Source organism: Chelmon rostratus, chromosome 19, assembly GCF_017976325.1.
Source record: "Chelmon rostratus isolate fCheRos1 chromosome 19, fCheRos1.pri, whole genome shotgun sequence".
In the NCBI taxonomy this organism is placed as follows: Eukaryota; Metazoa; Chordata; class Actinopteri; order Chaetodontiformes; family Chaetodontidae; genus Chelmon; species Chelmon rostratus.
Genome location: NC_055676.1, coordinates 12,653,740 through 12,672,918, shown reverse-complemented (window position 1 = coordinate 12,672,918; position 19,179 = coordinate 12,653,740). Strand labels below are relative to the sequence as shown.

Here is a 19,179-nt window from a genome sequence, read left to right as displayed (position 1 = left end):
GCAGGCAGTGCTCTAAAGGAAAGTGCAGTGTTCTGATGGTAAAAAACAAAACCTGCCCTGAGACCGGGCTAATAGTTTGTGCCCTGAAAGTCACAAGTCTCTGATAAACTGTGTGCTTAGTATAAGAAGCATGAGAGACACAAGAGTGGGAAATGGACAGAGAGATATGAGAGAGGGAGTTTCACAAGCCAGTGTCACAGATGCCTCCCACTGTTGCCATCATAACACATCCATCCCAAAATAACACGTTGGCTACACTAAAGCTGCAAGCGTATGCATCTGTCAGGTTGTTGGATTGCTGTAAGCCACATCACACCAGACAAGCAGAGCTACAGTTCAACAGCGTCAGCTGGTTGAAGGTCAGAGCTCTGATAAGGCCAGGTGAGGGGCAGTACCTGCCATGACACACCAAACACTGCTGATGTGAGAAGCAGAAGACGGCAGTGTATCATCCAGTCTGTGGATGGTCACTGTAAGAGATTCAAGAGGGCTTTCCACACATCTACACTCAGCTGTGACAACAACTTAAAACTTCTATATATTAAAACCTTAATCTGTAAATTCTACTCACCTGAATAGATGGTGTAGACCAGTTATGCCGGACTTTTTGTCAGAAGTACCCCTCAGCCCTGTCAGATGACCTCCACTGCTCCATCGATGCTGCCATTTGTGTAATCCATTTATCCATTTTGACTATTTGAGCTGTTAATCCATCACCTTTTCATTCATTTTTCCTACATTAATTACCTATTTCAGCTGTTCATATTGTTTTAACCATCCGTTTTAGATCTATTTTAACCATTTTCCATTACTTCTAGCTCTTTCAGCTGTTTCTATTAGTTTTAGCCATCTATTATAACCATATTTCTATAGTGTTACATCTATTTTAATCATCTATCATTACATTTAGCTAACTATTTCAGCAATACATCCAATACTTTAGGATATCTATTTATCTGCTTATCCATTACTTTTCACAAATTATTTCAACTGCTCTGTTAGTTTTAGTCTTCTATGTTAACAATTTATTTAATTTTTTCAACTGTTTATCCATTACTTTTAGGTATCTTTTTTAATCGTTTATTCATTATTTTTAGGCATTATAACCATTATCGATCATTTTTAGCTGTTTATTTCAACTGTTTATCCATCACTTTTATCCAACCATCCATTAACTTCTTTCATGCCTTCTCAACATGTGGTGTTCAGCTGTTACAGCAGGCTCAATATGTGGATATATGTGGAAATTGTAATTTCTATTTTTTCTAATTAATTGAGCCACTCCACAATTTACACTCACGAGTACATCGGGTTGGGAATCACTGTGTAGAAAACAAGAACTATAATTTAAAGCTAAACAGGAGGCAAGCTTCAGGGAGAGTACTTTCATTTATGTTCCATGGACAAGCATGTTGGTTAAACAGACAGGCTTGAAAGAAATGAAGCGTCACTCAACGCCTCTCAGGCTTGAAATAGCTTAAGCAGCAGAGCACATGATTGCAGATGCAGGGTGAAGAGGTTCAGTCACCTCTCCTTCCTCGCTCACCTTTCGGCCGACGAAAACATCGGTCCAGCATTTCGCCTGATTCTTTCAGATTCATTGAAGAGAACGCTCCTGCACAGCCTACCTGCTGTTACTTGTGCAAATTTTGTTATTTGTTTGTGAGCTAAAAATACTCAGGTTCCACATGCCACCATAAAGTCTGCTGAGCTGTTTTCCCTTTGTAATAATCTCTTTTCCACCATCCATCATGCCTGTGGTTAAACTCTGTTTTCATCGAGCCCCAGACAAACAATTCAGTTCAGAAGTCAAAGCACTTGTGACTTGAATCAAGTATTCCAGGTGACCTTTCTGTGGACCCCGTAACCAAAGCAGCCATAAACAGTCAGACAGCTTGAAGGGAAGCCTACACGGCACAAACACGCCTTGTCTTCGAATCAGTAATTGACAGTGCATGATGTCTCACGCTGTGCCGGGTCTGAAGGGCCATGTTTACACAATTAGCGATTAGTCTCACAAATAACACAAAACAAGGCACTGACGTAATTCAGGAAGTATTAATTCGGTTTCAGAGAACGACAAATGATTTTAAATGATTTCCAGTTCATGTACTTTCAGCATTTGTGAGGTCACATTTTCTCCTAGTGTCGTATTTGACCTTAGCACCTGGCAGCTGACCTCTTATCGCACTTGTTTTGTTTCCTTTTTGGCCTCCTGACTCACTGGCAGCAGACAGACCAACTTTAATTATAGCGACCACCACATTCCTGTCCGACAGAATGGGGAGAGATAGACAGAGAGACCTTGGAGGGGGGGCAAGTGTGAGCAGGATAGAGGAAAATACAAAAATAGAGAAAGTTTCAAGATAGTTAAAAATAGACATCAATTCCTGTCGTGTGATTTCATTACATTGGGATGGGAAGCCGTTACGCCACTGAGACTTACACATAAATGCGATGCTGTGTCTTGACATTTGTCTCTCTTTTCCAAAGGCTAAGACGGAACAACAGCCATGGGTCAGAAGCTGGAGAAGCTGTCGGAAAAGGATGAGGAGTCATTTGATAATTCAGACTGGTCTGAGCAAACTGGAGAAACAGAACAGTCGGAGACAGCAGAGCAAGATGAGAGCAGAGATCAGGACTGCGCCACTTTTGCGACCCCTCAGTGTATTGGTCGGATTAGCGGGATCAGTGGCGGTGGTCCGGCCGCTGGACACGTGGGGGAGCTCACAGGCACTCCTGCACGTACAGACCCCCAAACTGGGCAGCCAATCAGGCCTCTAGGTCAGCGGGAGCACCCTCTGAACACCAGGGGAGAGTGGGTGGGTGGAGACAAGGAGAGCCGGAGTGTCGCTCCAACTGCAGAGGGGTCAAAAACTGTCCTGAGCTCAAAGGAGACAAGACTAACTACAAACAAAAAGCGAGGCTCTGAGAGTAAGGCTGTTGCCTGTACTGGGACTGCAGCTATGGAGGAGCAGGGAAATGGGAAAAAATCGGAACTTGGTCGAAGCAAGTTAGGTCCTGACGCTCAAACCAGGAGTCTAACAGCCTCATGCGATCCCACTAATGAGGAAGACTTTGTGGTGCTCGAGGAGGATGAAACTTGGATGCCATCTGACGGGGAAAGTAACATCACTGTTGGCTGCAGGGTAAAAGCAGAGAATCCTCAATCACCTACTAAAACAAGAGTTGACAAGGACGCTTCTGCCAGCTACAGTGACAATAACCTTCCGCAGCCTTCCAGGAATGCCCTTCAAGAGAGGGGTATTGAGAAGACAAGCAGAAGAAACTCTGACACACTTTCAGTCATGACTGACAGCGTGGAAGCACATGCGAGGAGTTCACCCGCAGTATGTTTTGAGAGGGAAATGGGTCAACATTTGGCTGAAGTGACAGGCAGCAGGTGTCGGCTAAAAGGGGTCAGTCATGTTGGAGCTGCCCACACTGAGACAACTGGGAGTGGAAGAGCAGAGAGTGTGCAAAACATGAATGAACACAGCAAGGGGCAAGTTTCCCCTAGCATTGATAAGGAGCGCCTGCCACCAAGACACAGCAGCGGATCGGCGAAAAGATTAAGAAAGAGCACTGACGACATGCTTGATGAAGCAGGCTACTTGGACAAAGTAGCTCCTTCTTCAAGAGAGTCAGAAATTCGAGATAAGGAAAGCCACAATTCTGGATTTGTTGCAGAAAAAATGCAAGTGGAAGCAGATCAGTCCCATCAGAGCAGGTTTGCTGGTGTTGTCTCTAAGAGGGCCAAAGTAGGTACTCTTAGTTTGTGCACCAAGAAAGAGGACAGCCAAGTGTTCTGCAAGGCAACCGACTCTCAATCCCCAAAGCCCCCCAGCTCTGAAATATCACTACTGCAAGACAATCCCGCAATCGTATTGGAACAATGTCCTCCTCTGCTAGGGAAAGAAGGCTGTGATGGAAAGACACAGATCGCGAGCTTAAAGAGGGAGAGCGAGCTGGTGTGTTTCTCTGCTGTCATCACCCCTCCACCTGTAACTCACCAGCTGCCTAAGAGAGACACACCAATAGCAACACAACTCGGTACAAGTATGGTAAATTCACAGGTGGCGCCAGACGCCACACCTGCCTCGTGTGATTCGAAAGACGAGTCTATGCCAAAAGATAAGCCCAAGGTTAAAGGTCCACCGCCGCCTGTCCCCAAAAAACCTAAAAACCCGTTTATAAAGCTCAAAACTGCACAATTAATGTCTACTGACGTGCAAAGAAGATGCAAAGATCCCCTCCGTTCTGAGGAGAGGGTCAAGAGGAGACACACTTTTCATTTTAACAAAGATCCTCCATGCAACACTCCGACTAATCAGGACATGTGCATGCTGTGGGACGAGAGGGGCACTTATAGAGTGCCAAGCAACAGCCGGCCGCTGTCGGTTGACCTCAGCCCTTGGGAACATCTTTCACTCGGACGCATGGATGATCGGTACGGAGACATGATCGACTTTGACTACTGCGTTCGTATGGCAAGACTGTCCCCAGAGGAGGAGACGCAAAACCTGGACATGTTGCAGAGAAAGTTATTTCTTAACAGACGATCCAGATTTAAAAGCTCGCCTCCTCCTGTTGCAAAAAAGCCCCAAAATCCTTTTGCATCCACAGAGACTCTGTACATACCTGAGGACACACCAGACAATGAAATCCAAAGACCAAAACCTGCTTGTTTAGGGAAAAGAGAAATCTACCCCGAGCACCTATCTGAAAGGGTCAGTGCACAGTTCAGCAATGGCGACCATGGGAACTATGATAACCGTAAAGACATAACTGATTATAGCGGTGATAGTGGCGGTGAGGTGGGTTCGTACAAGCCTGTGGCGGAAATTATCAAAGAGACAAATCAAATGCATAGACATCAGCGCCGGGTCAAACCTGAGGGGGCCAAAGCTCAGGTTCGGGTGGCAGAGCAGAGTCCAAGTGTGAAAGTATCCCAAATGAAGAATGCCTTTGATGCTCCAAAGAAAGCCAGAGAGAGACCACCAGAAGTTCAGTCACCTCCAAAGAAAGGTGAGGACCGCAGTACTGTCTTCTTTAATGACCCGATGGCTTATCAAACACAAAGCAGACTGTCATGTGAAAAACTCTTCACTTCAAAAGACAGAATGTCATAGTATAAGTCGAAGGATTCGTGGTTTGCATGGGTTTGGCTGGCAGTTATTGCAAGATGAAAATAGGCAAAAAAAAAAAAAATCTAATTTAAAGCTCCACTAATTAATATTTTTATATTGTGGATTAACGATGGATTAACTGACTGTGTAATGTGAGTGTGGTCTCACCCAACACTGCAGTTCCCCTTAACTCTAAGCAGCTTTTTAGTGTCTTTTAGCTCATTGTTTTGGTTTTATGTAATATCAGGTCACTATTTTCAAGAAAAAAGCTGTGAAAAACCAACTGTATGCTGATCTGCTCAGCACCAGTGTGCAGACATGGATAGCGACGAGCTCCTGAACATTGTGAAGCATTTAATCAGCTGAAGACATGAACATTTCCCTCAGGAGTTCGTGGATAGTAAATCAGAGCTAAAAGAAAAGTGAATATTGGACTTAGATTCACCAGGTGGCCATGTGTTGCTGGATTTTCCTGCATGATTTGGAGAATAATTCAATACAGTAAAACAAAGCAAAGTTTTCCCAAAGCAGCAGCATTTGAATGATAGTTGAAGACAAAAAAAGAAACCCATGTTTTATCCTCATTTAGTTAATCAGTCAAACAAGTTCACCCTCTCACCAGTGAGGGTGCTGGGTTTTGAGTCTGGGTCCGAGTGTGTGTACAGGGTGGATGTTAACCCCAGATGTCTCCCACTAACAAATTCACCCCTACGTGTAAATGAGAGCATTAATGTGTTTGTCTACATTCATAATCCCGGTGGCAGTCTTGGAAGCTGTCCATGGTGTTTCCTCTGCTGGTGCACACTATGATCCAAACCCCTTGACCTTTTAGAGATCAGCTGGTAAAGAAAGAGGCAAAACAATTCTTTTTTTTCATCTGCATCATTCATTCATTCATACAAATGTCATGAAAATGGATTAACTAAAATTTCAGTCAACAGCATTATTAGACAATTGTACTGTGCATCTGAGGAAAAGTGCTTCTGAATTTAGATTACTCAATAATTACCCAGTGACTCAGAGCAGCTGGAATTCTATATAAACTAAATACAGACCAACTCACATGGTTATCATAAATTTTTGGACAAAAAATGGAAAAATAAGGAAAAAAAATATCTCACACAATTTGACAAAAAATAATGCAACTCAATGTCCGCTTACTAGCCTTTAATGGGGCTTTTAGATGCATCACACGGTCTTCTCAGTCGTCAGTTAGCTGTTGATTTCAGCCAAAGCACTTTTAGGATATCTCATCTGTGCCAGCATGTAAATGATTTATGAAAGTTGGAAAGTCATTGATTGTGATGATCCAGTCTCATTGAACAGTGTGTAGTTTGTGAGAGGACTTGGATAATTGCATAACATTACTCAGCATCAAAAAACAGTAATTTGAGATCTTGCATCTGTCCACATATTTCAGGCAACAACTTACGAGTGAAACTGCAGAATGAAGTCCAGTTGTTAGATTTAATCAACTCTAAGGGGTGCAAATGTGTTCTGTGATAACATAATAACTGAAAAGGCAAACAAAGGGAATAATTAATAGCTGATTCCACTATTGGGCGTTGGGAGGGGGGTCTTTTTTGTGTTTGGACAGTATAGGCTGGGGTGGGGTGGAGTGAGATGGGATGGGACAGAGGGGGAGGGGAGGGACCGTGATACAAAAGATGCTGCTGGCAATGAAAATCCACATTTTTGCACAGCTGAACAAAAATAATTGATTTAGTGGGTCTATTTCAAAAGACACGATGAAAGTGTAGCGAGACACCCAGTTTTCCTGCAGCCCCCCATCTCCATTCACAGCCTTGGGAGATGAAACCTGACTTTTCGTTTGCGCATGTGCCGTCGTCGGTCGTCAGCGTATCCTACTGATTTTAATAACGATGAGAGTAGACGACTGTTAGTCTTCCGCAGGTGAGAAGCGGACAGGAGATGCTCGATTTGTCAACTGGCATCCTGAAATATCATCAGATTTAAAACACTGCTTCCCGGCCACTTATTTGCAACCAAGAGGGGGAATAAGAGCATAGCGGCACAGCTTTTTTTGTGGAGACAAGGGATACTAGAGCAACGTCCTGCAGGATAAGGGCGCGCCTAAACTACCAGATTCATGTGTTGTGATTGATTACCCCCGTGCTTACGAAAATCTTGCATAGATTTAGGAGGTAAGAAAGCCTGAAAAGTGTCTTTGCATTGTGCATTTTGCATGTGATCTGTCGGTCGGGGCCGGGCAGCATCCATTTAGCTCGCTGGATGGGTTTGAGAGTGGGAGCAGCCTAAAACCTTGGGTGGAAATATCTGCACTTGCGTCAGCTGGCGGCGGTCCACCGCAGCTAAGAGTTAGCAGCTAGGCTAGGTCGCTAGCTCAACGGGTGAACAGTTAGGATGCCAAACACAGGCATGGCTAGTGGAGCGGACATACAAAAAAAGACATTTTACTCTCAGTGGGCAGCTTTGTATGGACGTCTCGCATTAGTCCTGTGGCTGCTTGTGGTTACGTACGTGATATTTTAAAGAAAACGTGAAAAAAAGCTTCCCTCGGGTCGCCTCCTCCTTGCTTGCGGTGTGTCGTCTCTGTGTATCAGCGACTGCTGAGACGGGACCAGCGCCGGCAGCAGCTCAGCAGCTGTGCCGGGGCAGTGCGGCGGAACACGCTCTGCTATTATCATCGTAACGTTTAACGTTATTCTTCATTTCACTTATAAAACATTATTCTATTACGAATCTAAAGGTTACACTTAACCACATGCTTGGTGGCGTTTCTAAGTAATAGTCACATCTGGGGCGTAACGTTACTCACCAAAATAAAAATCTGCACACTCTGTCCAACCCCTTGTTTCAGTAACGGCAACGTTAGCAAGCGTTGCTAACTTATCTTTAGCTAAACCTTTCCCACAGCGTTAACGACTGGGTTTAAAATGACCGGCAATGTGTTTTAAAACCACAGCTGCATCTCATTATGGTCTCGCTATTTTAATTTGCAGCTACTTGTTTTAATAGGGACGAGGGGGCACACCGAGCTTTGTGGTACCATCAGCTAACGTTAGCCGGCAACCATTGTTTAACGTTAGCATAGTGCAGCTGTTTCCACCTCGGATGAATAAGATCAGTCGATTCATTCAATATAAACCTTCAAATATGTCACATGGAGCGATGATGCCGGTATTTTTATAAGCTCAGGCCGACTTGAAGCGAAAGTGATTGCATATTTGGTGGCACCCATTTAGTGGCGTTGTCCAGACAGAGAAACAACAGGAAGAGAGGCCAGATTCCTACAGTGCTGCAGACTACATGTTAATCAAAAATCAGAGAAGCCATTAACTGCTCTTTCAGCGTACACTCCTGGCCATGCATATCATAGCATTAGCCTGTAAGTTAACTGCTGAAACAAGGCCTAACCCTGACTGGCATCATGATGCTCATAAATGTGTGTGTTGGGTGGTGGTGTGGTGTGGGGCTGAGATAGCAGCATGTTGAAATGCATGGCATCAACTAAAGCCTGCAGGGCTGAAGCAGCTCATTTTTGTCAGATGCATATTAGGAATGAGGATCGCTGCCTCTTGAATGGAGCGTAAATTTTGGCTAAGGGAACACGCTGTTCTGGTCAGCCCTAACCTGTAGCCCTATGCTGCCCAGGCATTATGCAGCCCTGCAGCAACATGATTACTGTTTTACAGCTCTGTGGGACACTGTGATATTGATCAGCTATGTCCAAGGCGAGTGTTTGATTCATGAGAAGGGTCATGTGTATTAATCCACCTTGAAACAGTTCTTTTCCCTCATATCTTAGTCTCAGATGATAGTAGTAGTTACAGATGAAAGTAGAGTACAGGTATGCTGTGTATAGAAACAACAATTCATGGATTAGTTGTTTACTGTTAAATTGATCATCAACTATTTCGATAATCCAGTGATCGGTTTGAGTAACTTTTTACGAAAAAAGTCTAAATTCTCTGATTCTAGTTTCTGAAATGTGAATATTTTCTGGGGCCTTTTTTTTTTTTTTTTTTTTTACTGCTGCAATAGAAAGCTGAAGATAGACCAAATGAATAATGGATTAATCATTGTGAGAAATCACAATGAGAATAATGGTTAGTTGCAGCCCTAGCTGCATGTATATGCTGTGAGATTTTAAAGTGGCTTTCTGTAGAGATGTCCTCGCATGGGATTGGACTGTATGGGCAGTTTATATTTTGCCTGTTATGTTCGTGCAAGTTATATGATTGGTTCCTATTTTTACATTATTGTTATTGTTGCATCAGACATGTTTGGAATGAAAACACCATACTGTTGTCGAAATACTTATAGGCGTGTTACAGCTTCACTCTTATTTTACTGAAGAGATTGTTGAGGTTTTTCTCTTTTCGTTTCACTTGTCCTAATCAGAATCAGAATCAGAATCAGAATTGACTTTATTGGCCAAGTATGTGTGCACATAGAAGTAATTTTACTCCGGTTTAAACATGGCACTCAGTGTGCTTGTATAAAAAAAATAAACATACAGCTCAACTAAGACAAAAAGACCAAAAAAAAGACTGAACATTAGGTTAAATAATGCAAAAAAATATATATATATGCAAAGAATGATGAATAAATAAACAATATTAACAGTAAAATTTGCAATGCACACGTACATCATCACAATCAATAAAAATACAGAAAAAGTATTCACAAAAACATTTATTAGGAAAAAATGCATCACTTTACAGTCAGTTCTAAAGATGCAGGTACATGAGTCTCATCAATATAAACTTCTAAAGCCTGAGCAACAAAGCTATTGGAAATTTGCAGCATTAAATCAGACCAAATTTGATGGCACTGATGCAAGTTTTGTTCAGTCCTCTTCCAAAACTCGAAAAAAATCCACATTTCTTTATTAGATCCTAAAGGCTGCATTTCATCTTTCCATGTTCAAAACCCTGACCGAACATAAAGAAGCAGGTGGTTTACAGACCTGTGGATAGTTGGAGAAAAATCCTGCAGCCTGTGTAAAGGCTCAGTGTTGCTTCAGACTGGCAGCTTAATTACTGCCCTGAGACTCTATATTTTCTACATAATTACATAGCTAAGCCTGTCAGTGAAAGGATGGAGAATCTCTCTCAGGTATCAGAAACAGGCTTTTTGGAATTGCAATAGACAGTGCTAAGACGAGTCAAGTTTAAGGAGTCCCATTGTGTTCTCGTGTTTTGGCTGCAGATCAGGTCTAACCGTTTCCAAAGTTGTCAAAAAGCCAAGAGTGAAATTTGCTGTGAAAACAGTCTACAAATGACTTCTCTTGAGGCTGGAAGCGGAAATGAGAGACAAAGAAGAAAGAAGACGAGGTGAACATGCTTGCGGGTGCACTGAGCCACAATGCTGATCATTAAAACGCGAGATCATTTCCAGAATGGTGGAGCAGCAGCAGACCGCTTGGTGCAAATGCAGGAGATGTTGTGATAAAAATAAAACTGCGCTGCGGACAGTTTTCATAACTGCACCTTTTTGCTGCTTCCATATCAGTAAAGCCTACCTGCACTAGTTCAGAAAAATGTAGTTGAGTGCCAATTATGTCTTCTTACTACTTAAACTTTGTTCAATTTTCTTTTCGATACACAACAAATGATGATCTTCTTAGCAAATTTCCTTTTTGCTCTATAATAAACTACTAAATTAAACTACTTGACTGCAGATTTGTATTTGAAGCAAGTAGCAGAAGTGGAGCTAATTTAACTTCAGCAGGTAGACTCCATATTCATGACCACTAAAACTTTACATTTGTGCCCTCGTCTAGTTACAGTAAATGGCACATAAGTGCTCTCCAGTTTGAATGACATCCATACACTACACAGTACATTAGTTTAATTGGATTTTTTAAATACACTTCAAAAGTTGAAGTTTTCTTGCAGTTCATTGGACAGCATTAAGAGATTTGTTTCATTTAATACTTTAGAAAGCAAACAGGTTTTGAACCAAAGTGCTTTGCAAAGGAAGACAAATATGTATACACATACAAGCATAGAGACATACACGTGCATAACAGATGTGGAAATAAAACATTATATTGTTTAAACAGTTTAAAACTGGACAAATCAGATAACAACAAAAACAGGTTAAACAAAAGAGAGCAAAAGTGGGTTTTAAGGTGCATCTTTAAAGCATCAACAGACTTACCCGTCTAATGTTCCAGAGCTGAGGAGCTGCTACAGACAAAGCCATATCGCCGGCCCCTTTTTTCCCCCCACATACAAACGGGACACATCCATCTTGCCACGATGGGAGGTTCTGAGGGGTCTGGTGGTGCACTAAGGGGTGAGAAACCCTCAGATATGTAGGGCTGAGGTCTGTAGACAATCAGAAGGATTTTGAAGTTTGTCCTGAAGTGAACAGGGAGACAGTGTAAGGATGCAAGGATAGGGGCGAGAAGGTCTAAATTCTTGGACCATGTTGAGCGTTCTGAATTTGCTGTGAACGGGAAATGAGAGATGCCCAAAAAGAGCCTTACAGTAGTCCTGTCTGGATGTTATTAGTGCATGTAAATGACTCTTTGTAGATCAGAGGGTGATGGGAAAAGCTTTATTTTAGTTTTGTTTTTTTAATATCTACCCTAAAAACTGTGAACTGTCTCTGTTTATCAACCAGGCTGTTCAAATACATCTTTGTAATAATAATAATAACCTTATTTGCTTAGCATCTTTCGTGCAAGAAATTCAGCTCAAAGTGCTTTATGTACTGGTATATTGTTGATATATTGTACTTAATATACAAAACCATTTGATGTCCTCAGTTTCTGAGGGAAACGACCCCTTTCTGTAGTGTTTATACACTTTATTTGATATTAGGATGACTTTTGATCAGGCACGTGTCTGGGCCGAACACTCACGCTTGCTCACCGACCTGTATCTCTCTGCAGATATGTTGCGGCGAGTTGTGCGACAGAGCAAGTTCCGTCACGTCTTTGGCCAGGCCGTGAGGAACGACCAGTGCTACGATGACATCCGCGTGTCCAGGGTCACATGGGACAGCTCCTTCTGTGCCGTCAACCCCAAATTTGTTGCCATCATCATAGACGCCAGCGGGGGAGGAGCCTTTCTCGTCCTTCCCCTACAAAAGGTGGGTGATGTTCTGAGGCGAAAAATGGCATGAAGCGTTCAAATACTATGGAATTAAAATAGAAAAGGGTTATTAACGGTTCAAATAAAATGTCCCTGTAATGTACCATTTATCATTAAAGTTCAGCTGATGTACAATGCTATTAGCATGATTGACCACACGTGTACATACACACAGGAATACAAAACAAGCCTTCCGGGCCAGTAGGTGGCGATAAAGTCCACATCAGTGTTACGTCAAATGCCGGAGAAGAAAGTTATGAGCATCCATTGAGTTTATTTGCCTTTGATGGTAGTGACACAACCAATAGTAGCCAATTGCAGTCCTAGCCAAACGTAAACTAACCAGCAGTCCGCCATTGTTTCAGACGCATGGTCATTACACAAAACAACAGCATGCATGAACTGAGGTGATGACATCATCAATCCCAAACGCTCCTTTTTGACACGAACACACGCTCACACAGAAGCCAGAGTTGTGAAAAATCTGCACTTTTTAAAATAAACCCCTCTGTTAGTAACCTAAACCGAGGAATAAAGTTTGTCTGACCAACATATCCGTATGTAGTCACGACCTCAAAGCAGCGCTCTTTAATTCTGGTGCTCAAGGGCTGGTGTTCTGTTCTGGTGTGAAATCAGAAAGGTTCAAATCTTACACGCCGGGCCTTTAACTCACTGAGCTGAACTGCAACTGAAGACCAAATGTGGACACAGAGGGCGTAAAGCATACCCACAGATACAGAGGGTGAAGTGTTGCAGTATCATGTTATACAGTAGCATTCAGAGCAAATCAATCCTGTAGGCTTGTTTTCTGTCAGCAGACCCTCGGGATACACCCTGTGACCCTGTCCCACAACCCCCCAGGGCTCATATCTATAGTAAAAAACATAGATAATCTATGCTTAAATCTGCCTGATCGTAAAGGCATCCTATGTGTATCCCGTTACAGCTGGCTCATTGAACACATGATACACAGAGGGGATGGGTGCTGGGCCATTGTTACAGGCTACTGGGTGAATTGATTTACTTTCGCTGTGGAGGGGCAGCTATAACTTTTGGATCTCCATGATGTCATGCAAAGGACTGAATATACCTTCTACAGAGCACAGCATGGTTAAATTAGCCCTGCTCCTCAGTCATTTTCATATCTCTCTGACAGATAGCGTTACCGCTCCTCTGCAGCTCACGCTCTTCAACCCCTTTGTAACAGAAGCTGTCTTCTGTCTCACAGACTGGCCGTATAGACAAGGTCTACCCTACAGTATGTGGTCACACGGGCCCGGTGTTGGACATCGACTGGTGTCCTCATAATGACCTTGTCATCGCCAGCGGCTCAGAGGACTGCACTGTCATGGTAAGGACACGGTTAATCTCTCAACAGGGTCACATGACCATTTTTCCTGCTTTATTGTGAATGTGTTTCAACAGAGTGGCAATTGTAAGTACTATTAAGCAATTACCTTGATTTTACGTGGAGAACACGTATCACAGGGAGTAAAAAACATGATGAATAATAATGCTGAACGTCTCATTTTGTAACTTTTCAGCCAGTGTTTTCTCCTGACGAAGTCATACTGGCTGTGTTTTGTTGTACGGAATTTAAATATCATCAGCATCAACACACCTTTCTTCTACTGTACTTCTGTACTGTTAAAAGTATTTCAGTGGACAGATTTTCTCAGTTTTCTGCGTCTGGTTCTGATCAGGTTTGGCAGATCCCTGAGAACGGGCTGGAGACTCCCCTTTCCGAGCCTGTGGTTGTGTTAGAGGGTCACTCTAAGAGGGTCGGCATCGTGTCCTGGCATCCCACCGCTCGCAACGTTCTCCTCAGTGCAGGTAAGCTTTGACTGAGGCCTGTGGGACACCCGGTGCCCTTACACTGAAGTATCCATTCAGGCAATTGTCTTTGCCATTTGTCCACGGTGCACAGCTGAACTCCAAATCTGACCGATTATCTCAGGGGTCGCTCTCTGCCGCGTTGCTTTGTGTGACATGAAGTGCTTAAAATAAACTGCAGAGGTGCGTGTTGTCAGGCTGTGCTGCTGTGTGTCCATTTTAGGGTGTGACAACCAGATTGTCATTTGGAACGTGGGCACGGGGGAGGCCATGATCAACCTGGAGGACATGCACCCTGATGTTATCTTTAGCGTCAGCTGGAGCCGCAACGGCAGCCTGCTCTGCACCGCCTGCAAGGACAAGAAGGTCCGCGTCATCGACCCCCGTAAAAAAAAGATTGTCGCGGTAAGTGGAACCGCCGCAGGGGATTCGGAGCTGGGATGCTTCCCGTGAGGAGTAATCTTTCCTAGAATCACCACGCCAAAGCCTGTAAACATGGCTGCCCAGTCTCACGAGTGTGTTTCTGCTTTCAGGAGAAGGACAAAGCTCACGAGGGAGCTCGACCAATGAGAGCCATCTTTTTAGCAGACGGAAACATTTTCACCACTGGATTCAGCCGCATGAGCGAGCGCCAGCTAGCCCTGTGGAAAACTGTACGTCAGCTGAGTCTCATTCAACCCTGAACACACTGATGCATCACCTGATGCCTTCCATGTGACGCTCGACTGTCGAACTCAGCTTCCTGCCCATGATTTGAGTCCAGATGTTGTCAGAGGTTTCCATCAGTTTCTCCTTTGCTGCATCAATGTGAGATGAGCACGAGGATCATTTTCATTACACCTCAGCTCCAGTTGGGGGCGTTAAACTCAAAGCGTAACATCTACACACAGACCTTCACTTGTCCAGATCTGATTAGCAGGAGCAGAGTATGATTTGCTCTTGGTCATTATTGGCTACAGGTGAGACAGATGGCCCATGGACTGAAATCATGGGCAGTAAGGGGTCTTTCACTCTTCTGTATCCTTTCAAATGCTGAGTTTTGTGTCTCCAGGAAAACATGGATGAGCCAATATGCGTTCAAGAGATGGACTCCAGCAACGGAGTCCTGCTGCCCTTCTACGACCCCGACACCAACGTAGTCTATCTGTGCGGGAAGGTGAGCAGCCTTGCAACGGCTTTTAAAGGTTATGTTTCCGATCATTCGATTCACAAACTGACGCTGAGCTACGACCGCGTCTCCTCAGGGTGACAGCAGCATTCGGTACTTTGAGATCACCGACGAGGCGCCGTTCGTTCACTACCTCAACACCTTTTCCACCAAGGAGCCCCAGAGAGGCATGGGATACATGCCCAAAAGAGGCCTGGACGTCAACAAATGTGAAATTGCAAGGTACTGCAGCAGTTTATAGTTTCAGTCAGTTTGTGCTTCTGTGGATAACAGAGCAGTTTTTTTCTCATTTGATTGTTTGGTCTGTAAAATGCTAGAAAACAGTGAAAAATGCCAATCACAGTTTCCCGTAGTGTAAGTAGCGTATTTAAATGTCTTGTTTTGTCCAACCAGCAGTTCAAACCCCAAAGATATTAAGTTTCTTTCAGAAAACCAGCAAATACTCACATTTTAGAAGCTGCAACAAGAGAATTTGGGGCGTTTTTTGCCATAAAAAGGGAACAACAGCTCTAGATCTTACCATAGTTTAGTGTAAACAAGTTCCTTTAGGGAAATTAGGGAAAAACTGCTGATTTTGCAAGAGAGCTCATCTTAGTAAGAAGAAAAGAATAAATGGTTAAAAAATGTTCATCAGATTTTTGAACATATTTAAAATAAACATGAATTAAACTAATGAGCCTTGCTAATATATACATTAAGTAATTAAAGAATTGCTAATCTATTTCTTTCTATTAAAATCACATTGGAATTAATACAAATACTCTTCCTGAGTGTCTGTTTTTACAGTTTTACACTTTGATCTGAATCATATTGATCCTCTACAGGTTTTACAAATTACACGAGAGAAAATGTGAGCCAATCATCATGACAGTCCCGCGTAAGGTAAGTCGAGTCACGACTCTTCTTTCAGCGCTGCTTCATAGACCGTCCTCCTCTGCTCACGGCCTTTCCCGTCTCCTCTCCGCCCGCCCAGTCGGATCTGTTCCAGGACGACCTGTACCCCGACACGGCCGGCCCCGATCCCGCCTTGGAGGCAGAGGAGTGGTTCGCAGGGAAGAACGGGGGCCCCATCCTGATCTCGCTCAAAGATGGCTACGTCTCCACGAAGAACCGGGACCTGAAAGTGGTCAAGACGAACGTCCTGGAGAGCAAGCCGGCCACGAAAGCGGAAAACATCTCGACCGTCCAGAAGCACGCTTCTCCGCAGCCCTCAGTAGTGAGTGTGACTCTAAACATTTCCCCATGTTCCCTTTCACTGTAGATTTTATTTGTCTTTACGATCACTCATCATCATTCTGACTGGCTCCTCTTAGAAAAAGTGCTGCACTTTTCAAACTCGCTTGCAGCATTTTTTTGTTTTGTTTTTTTGCTGACATCTGGACTCTCCCATTCATAGTAATTATTATGGTTGGAACGATTCACAAAAGTCATGGATCAGCACATACTTTGGTATTTGGGTCACAATTCAGTGGAACAGCAAGGGAAAATGTTAACTCGTGCAGAGCTTCATTGCCTGCACAGTCCCTGCTCACTGTAGCAGAAAAATGTATTCTGAAGTAGATCAAATACTACTAACACGCAGTCTTCTGTAAGCAGCCTGTGAAGAGTCTCACTCTCTCTCCGTTTTTGACCAGAAAATGGAAGACAAACTGGAAGAGGTACTCCGCGAGTTCAAGTCACTCAGGGACCGTGTCATCCTCCAAGACCGTCGGATCGCCAGACTGGAAGAGCAGGTCGCCAAGGTGGCCATGTAAGGACGCGGGCCCCTCCCCCAGGCCCGCTCCTTGTTTTGGGAGAGAACCGCATGGACGGGGTCAGCCATGGCCACATTCTCAAAAGATTCGGCTTCATCGAGCCTGGCCGTCGCTGCCGCGATGAGACCAGGCCTACATTCCAAGATGAACTTTATTTTTTTTCCTCATCAAGTTTCACACCTCGCCCCGACACACACAGAGAAAAGGAAAAACTCTCGCCGCTCATGTACACATTTGTAGAAAAGACATTTTTGTTGAAGGAGAAGTCTTAACTTTTTTGTTTGTTTGTTTGTTTTGTTTTCAGATTTGTGGTAAAACATTCTCATGTGAAGTTTGTACTTACAACTCAAAAAACCTGTATGTAGCATCAGTATTTCCATTGTTACTTTTTGTGTTGCCAAATATGAATCGCGTGCGGTTTCATGCACTGCTTCTACATTTATTTTCTCTCCTGTTGTACATTCCAGTCCCAACCTGGTAGATTGATTTCGTCGAGCTGGATCTTTTTTTATTTTTTAAACAATAGCTGTTGAACTTGTTTCCCTCCCACCAGTTTGCTTATTGATAACCATCAGATTTATGAATGTGGAAGAATTCCTGAATTCTTCTTTTTCTTCCTGTTCTTCTGGGCTTGAAATTTAACATTGGGTTTTATTGTGGGTGGTGGGGGGGGGGGGTTGCATCTCTCTGGTGTAAATGTTGTGCAAATGTAGTGGTGCCTCTTGTCACTGTTAAGGGTCAAACTAAGGTCGCCCTCTCCAGTGCATATTTGGTGTTGGGAAGGGACCACTCACCCAGCTTGTGTTTCACTGAACCCCTGACAAACAGTTCTGTGCACATAATAAAGGTTTTACACATTAAAACCTCCATTTTCTTCTCCTTCCTTTATATTTCTTGTATCATCTCTCTCCCCGCAGGTCGAGCGTGGAGCTCATTGTTTGTCAGTGCGAGTGTTACATTTACAGATATTTCAAATCTCAGCCAGTGCAGAAAAACGTCAAATTGAACTTTTCGGGCTGGTTAAAAAAGCCTACACAATCTGCTGGAGACGAACTGTTTGTCAGTCAGCATGTGGTGCCAAGAAGGAGATCTGATGACTGCCAAACAGTGGGGGAATGTAATCAAGTACATTTACTCAAAAAATGTACCAGAGTACAATTCTGAGGTACTTTATTCAAGTATTTCCATACTATATATCTCTATTCCACCACATTTCTTAAGGAAAATTTAATTTTTTTATCCTATGTTTAATCGATTGATGTAGTGACTAGTTACTGTGCAAATTAATATTTCACATACAAATACATACAAAACATAACTATAAACACTATGCAAAATGGTAGGTATGGCTGGATAAAGAAGACAGAGGGCACTGGTTATACTTTGGATATGAAAGAAATCAATCTAAGGCTGCAAGTAACCATTATTTTCATCATTGATTAATCTATTTTCTTCAGTAATTGGCTAATCTATATAAATTAAAAAAGAAAATAGTATAATACCCATCACAGCCGATGTCTTCAAATAGCTTGACAGGGCCGAAGCCCAAATATGTTCAACGTACTACCATAGAAGACAAAAAAGAGACTGCAAATATACACAGTGGAGGAGCTGGAGTCAGTGTATTTATGGGATATTCACTTCCAAAATGACTTAGCAATCATCAAACTAGTTGCGATTGATGTGCTGTCAATCTACTGGTCACATCAAATGATGATTTCAGCTCAAACAGTCTAAACCTCCACCAAAGCCTGAAAAGACCTCCTCAGTTAGCTGTTATTTCTATTCTTGCCTGATGGTGGTGCTAAAGCTGCAGTCATGAGGTCATTTAAATGTCCAACATACAACCTTGGCTGCCCTGCTGCTGCAAATACAGTTTTTATTATAGTACGAAGTCATTTCAGTAACTGTTCTGACAGTTTTTAAAACATCAGTTTCCTTGTGGTGAGGAAGATTTTTGAATGTGCTGCTTTGGTATTTCTTAATTTATCTTGGACTGAAAAAAGTCACATCACATTGTCAGAATAGAGCAGCAACACTGTTCTTTCTGAGTCAAAGTCATTTCAGGACATGTTTTGGGTAAATATTGCTAAGAAATCAGATTTTTCAGTGTATTTGTCAGTCTGGGCCGATTCTGCACTGTGTGTTATGTTTTTTCACAGCATGGCAACGTTCAAAACACTGAAAAAACACCATTCTCTAAA

The 19,179-nt window shown here is 43.0% G+C and overlaps 1 protein-coding gene across 2 annotated transcripts; it reads left to right on the top strand.

Annotated features, from left to right (window-relative positions):
* The first annotated feature begins 4,766 nt into the window (after nucleotides 1-4,766).
* Nucleotides 4,767-17,805, top strand: coro1cb (coronin, actin binding protein, 1Cb). Of its 2 annotated transcripts, none has more exons than XM_041959764.1 (11): nucleotides 4,767-5,028; nucleotides 12,019-12,218; nucleotides 13,449-13,571; nucleotides 13,924-14,053; nucleotides 14,277-14,458; nucleotides 14,587-14,706; nucleotides 15,105-15,209; nucleotides 15,298-15,443; nucleotides 16,046-16,103; nucleotides 16,195-16,437; nucleotides 16,856-17,805. In XM_041959764.1, exons 1-11 carry the CDS (start codon nucleotides 4,866-4,868, stop codon nucleotides 16,973-16,975), a joined length of 1,590 nt encoding a protein of 529 aa, XP_041815698.1. In that variant the 5' UTR covers nucleotides 4,767-4,865; the 3' UTR covers nucleotides 16,976-17,805. The 2 variants fall into 2 exon arrangements, with proteins under 2 accessions (XP_041815698.1, XP_041815699.1); XM_041959765.1 differs by lacking the exon at nucleotides 4,767-5,028 and adding an exon at nucleotides 7,044-7,294.
* The last annotated feature ends 1,374 nt before the right edge of the window (nucleotides 17,806-19,179 follow it).

Excerpts from the sequence above, each read along its gene's own strand:
- coro1cb (XM_041959764.1), top strand. The coding sequence starts at position 4,866 with ATGCATAGACATCAGCGCCGGGTCAAACCTGAGGGGGCCAAAGCTCAG. Across the intron at positions 13,572-13,923 it reads CAGAGGACTGCACTGTCATG|GTTTGGCAGATCCCTGAGAA; the intron begins GTAAGGACACGG and ends GGTTCTGATCAG. Across the intron at positions 16,104-16,194 it reads TCATGACAGTCCCGCGTAAG|TCGGATCTGTTCCAGGACGA; the intron begins GTAAGTCGAGTC and ends CCGCCCGCCCAG.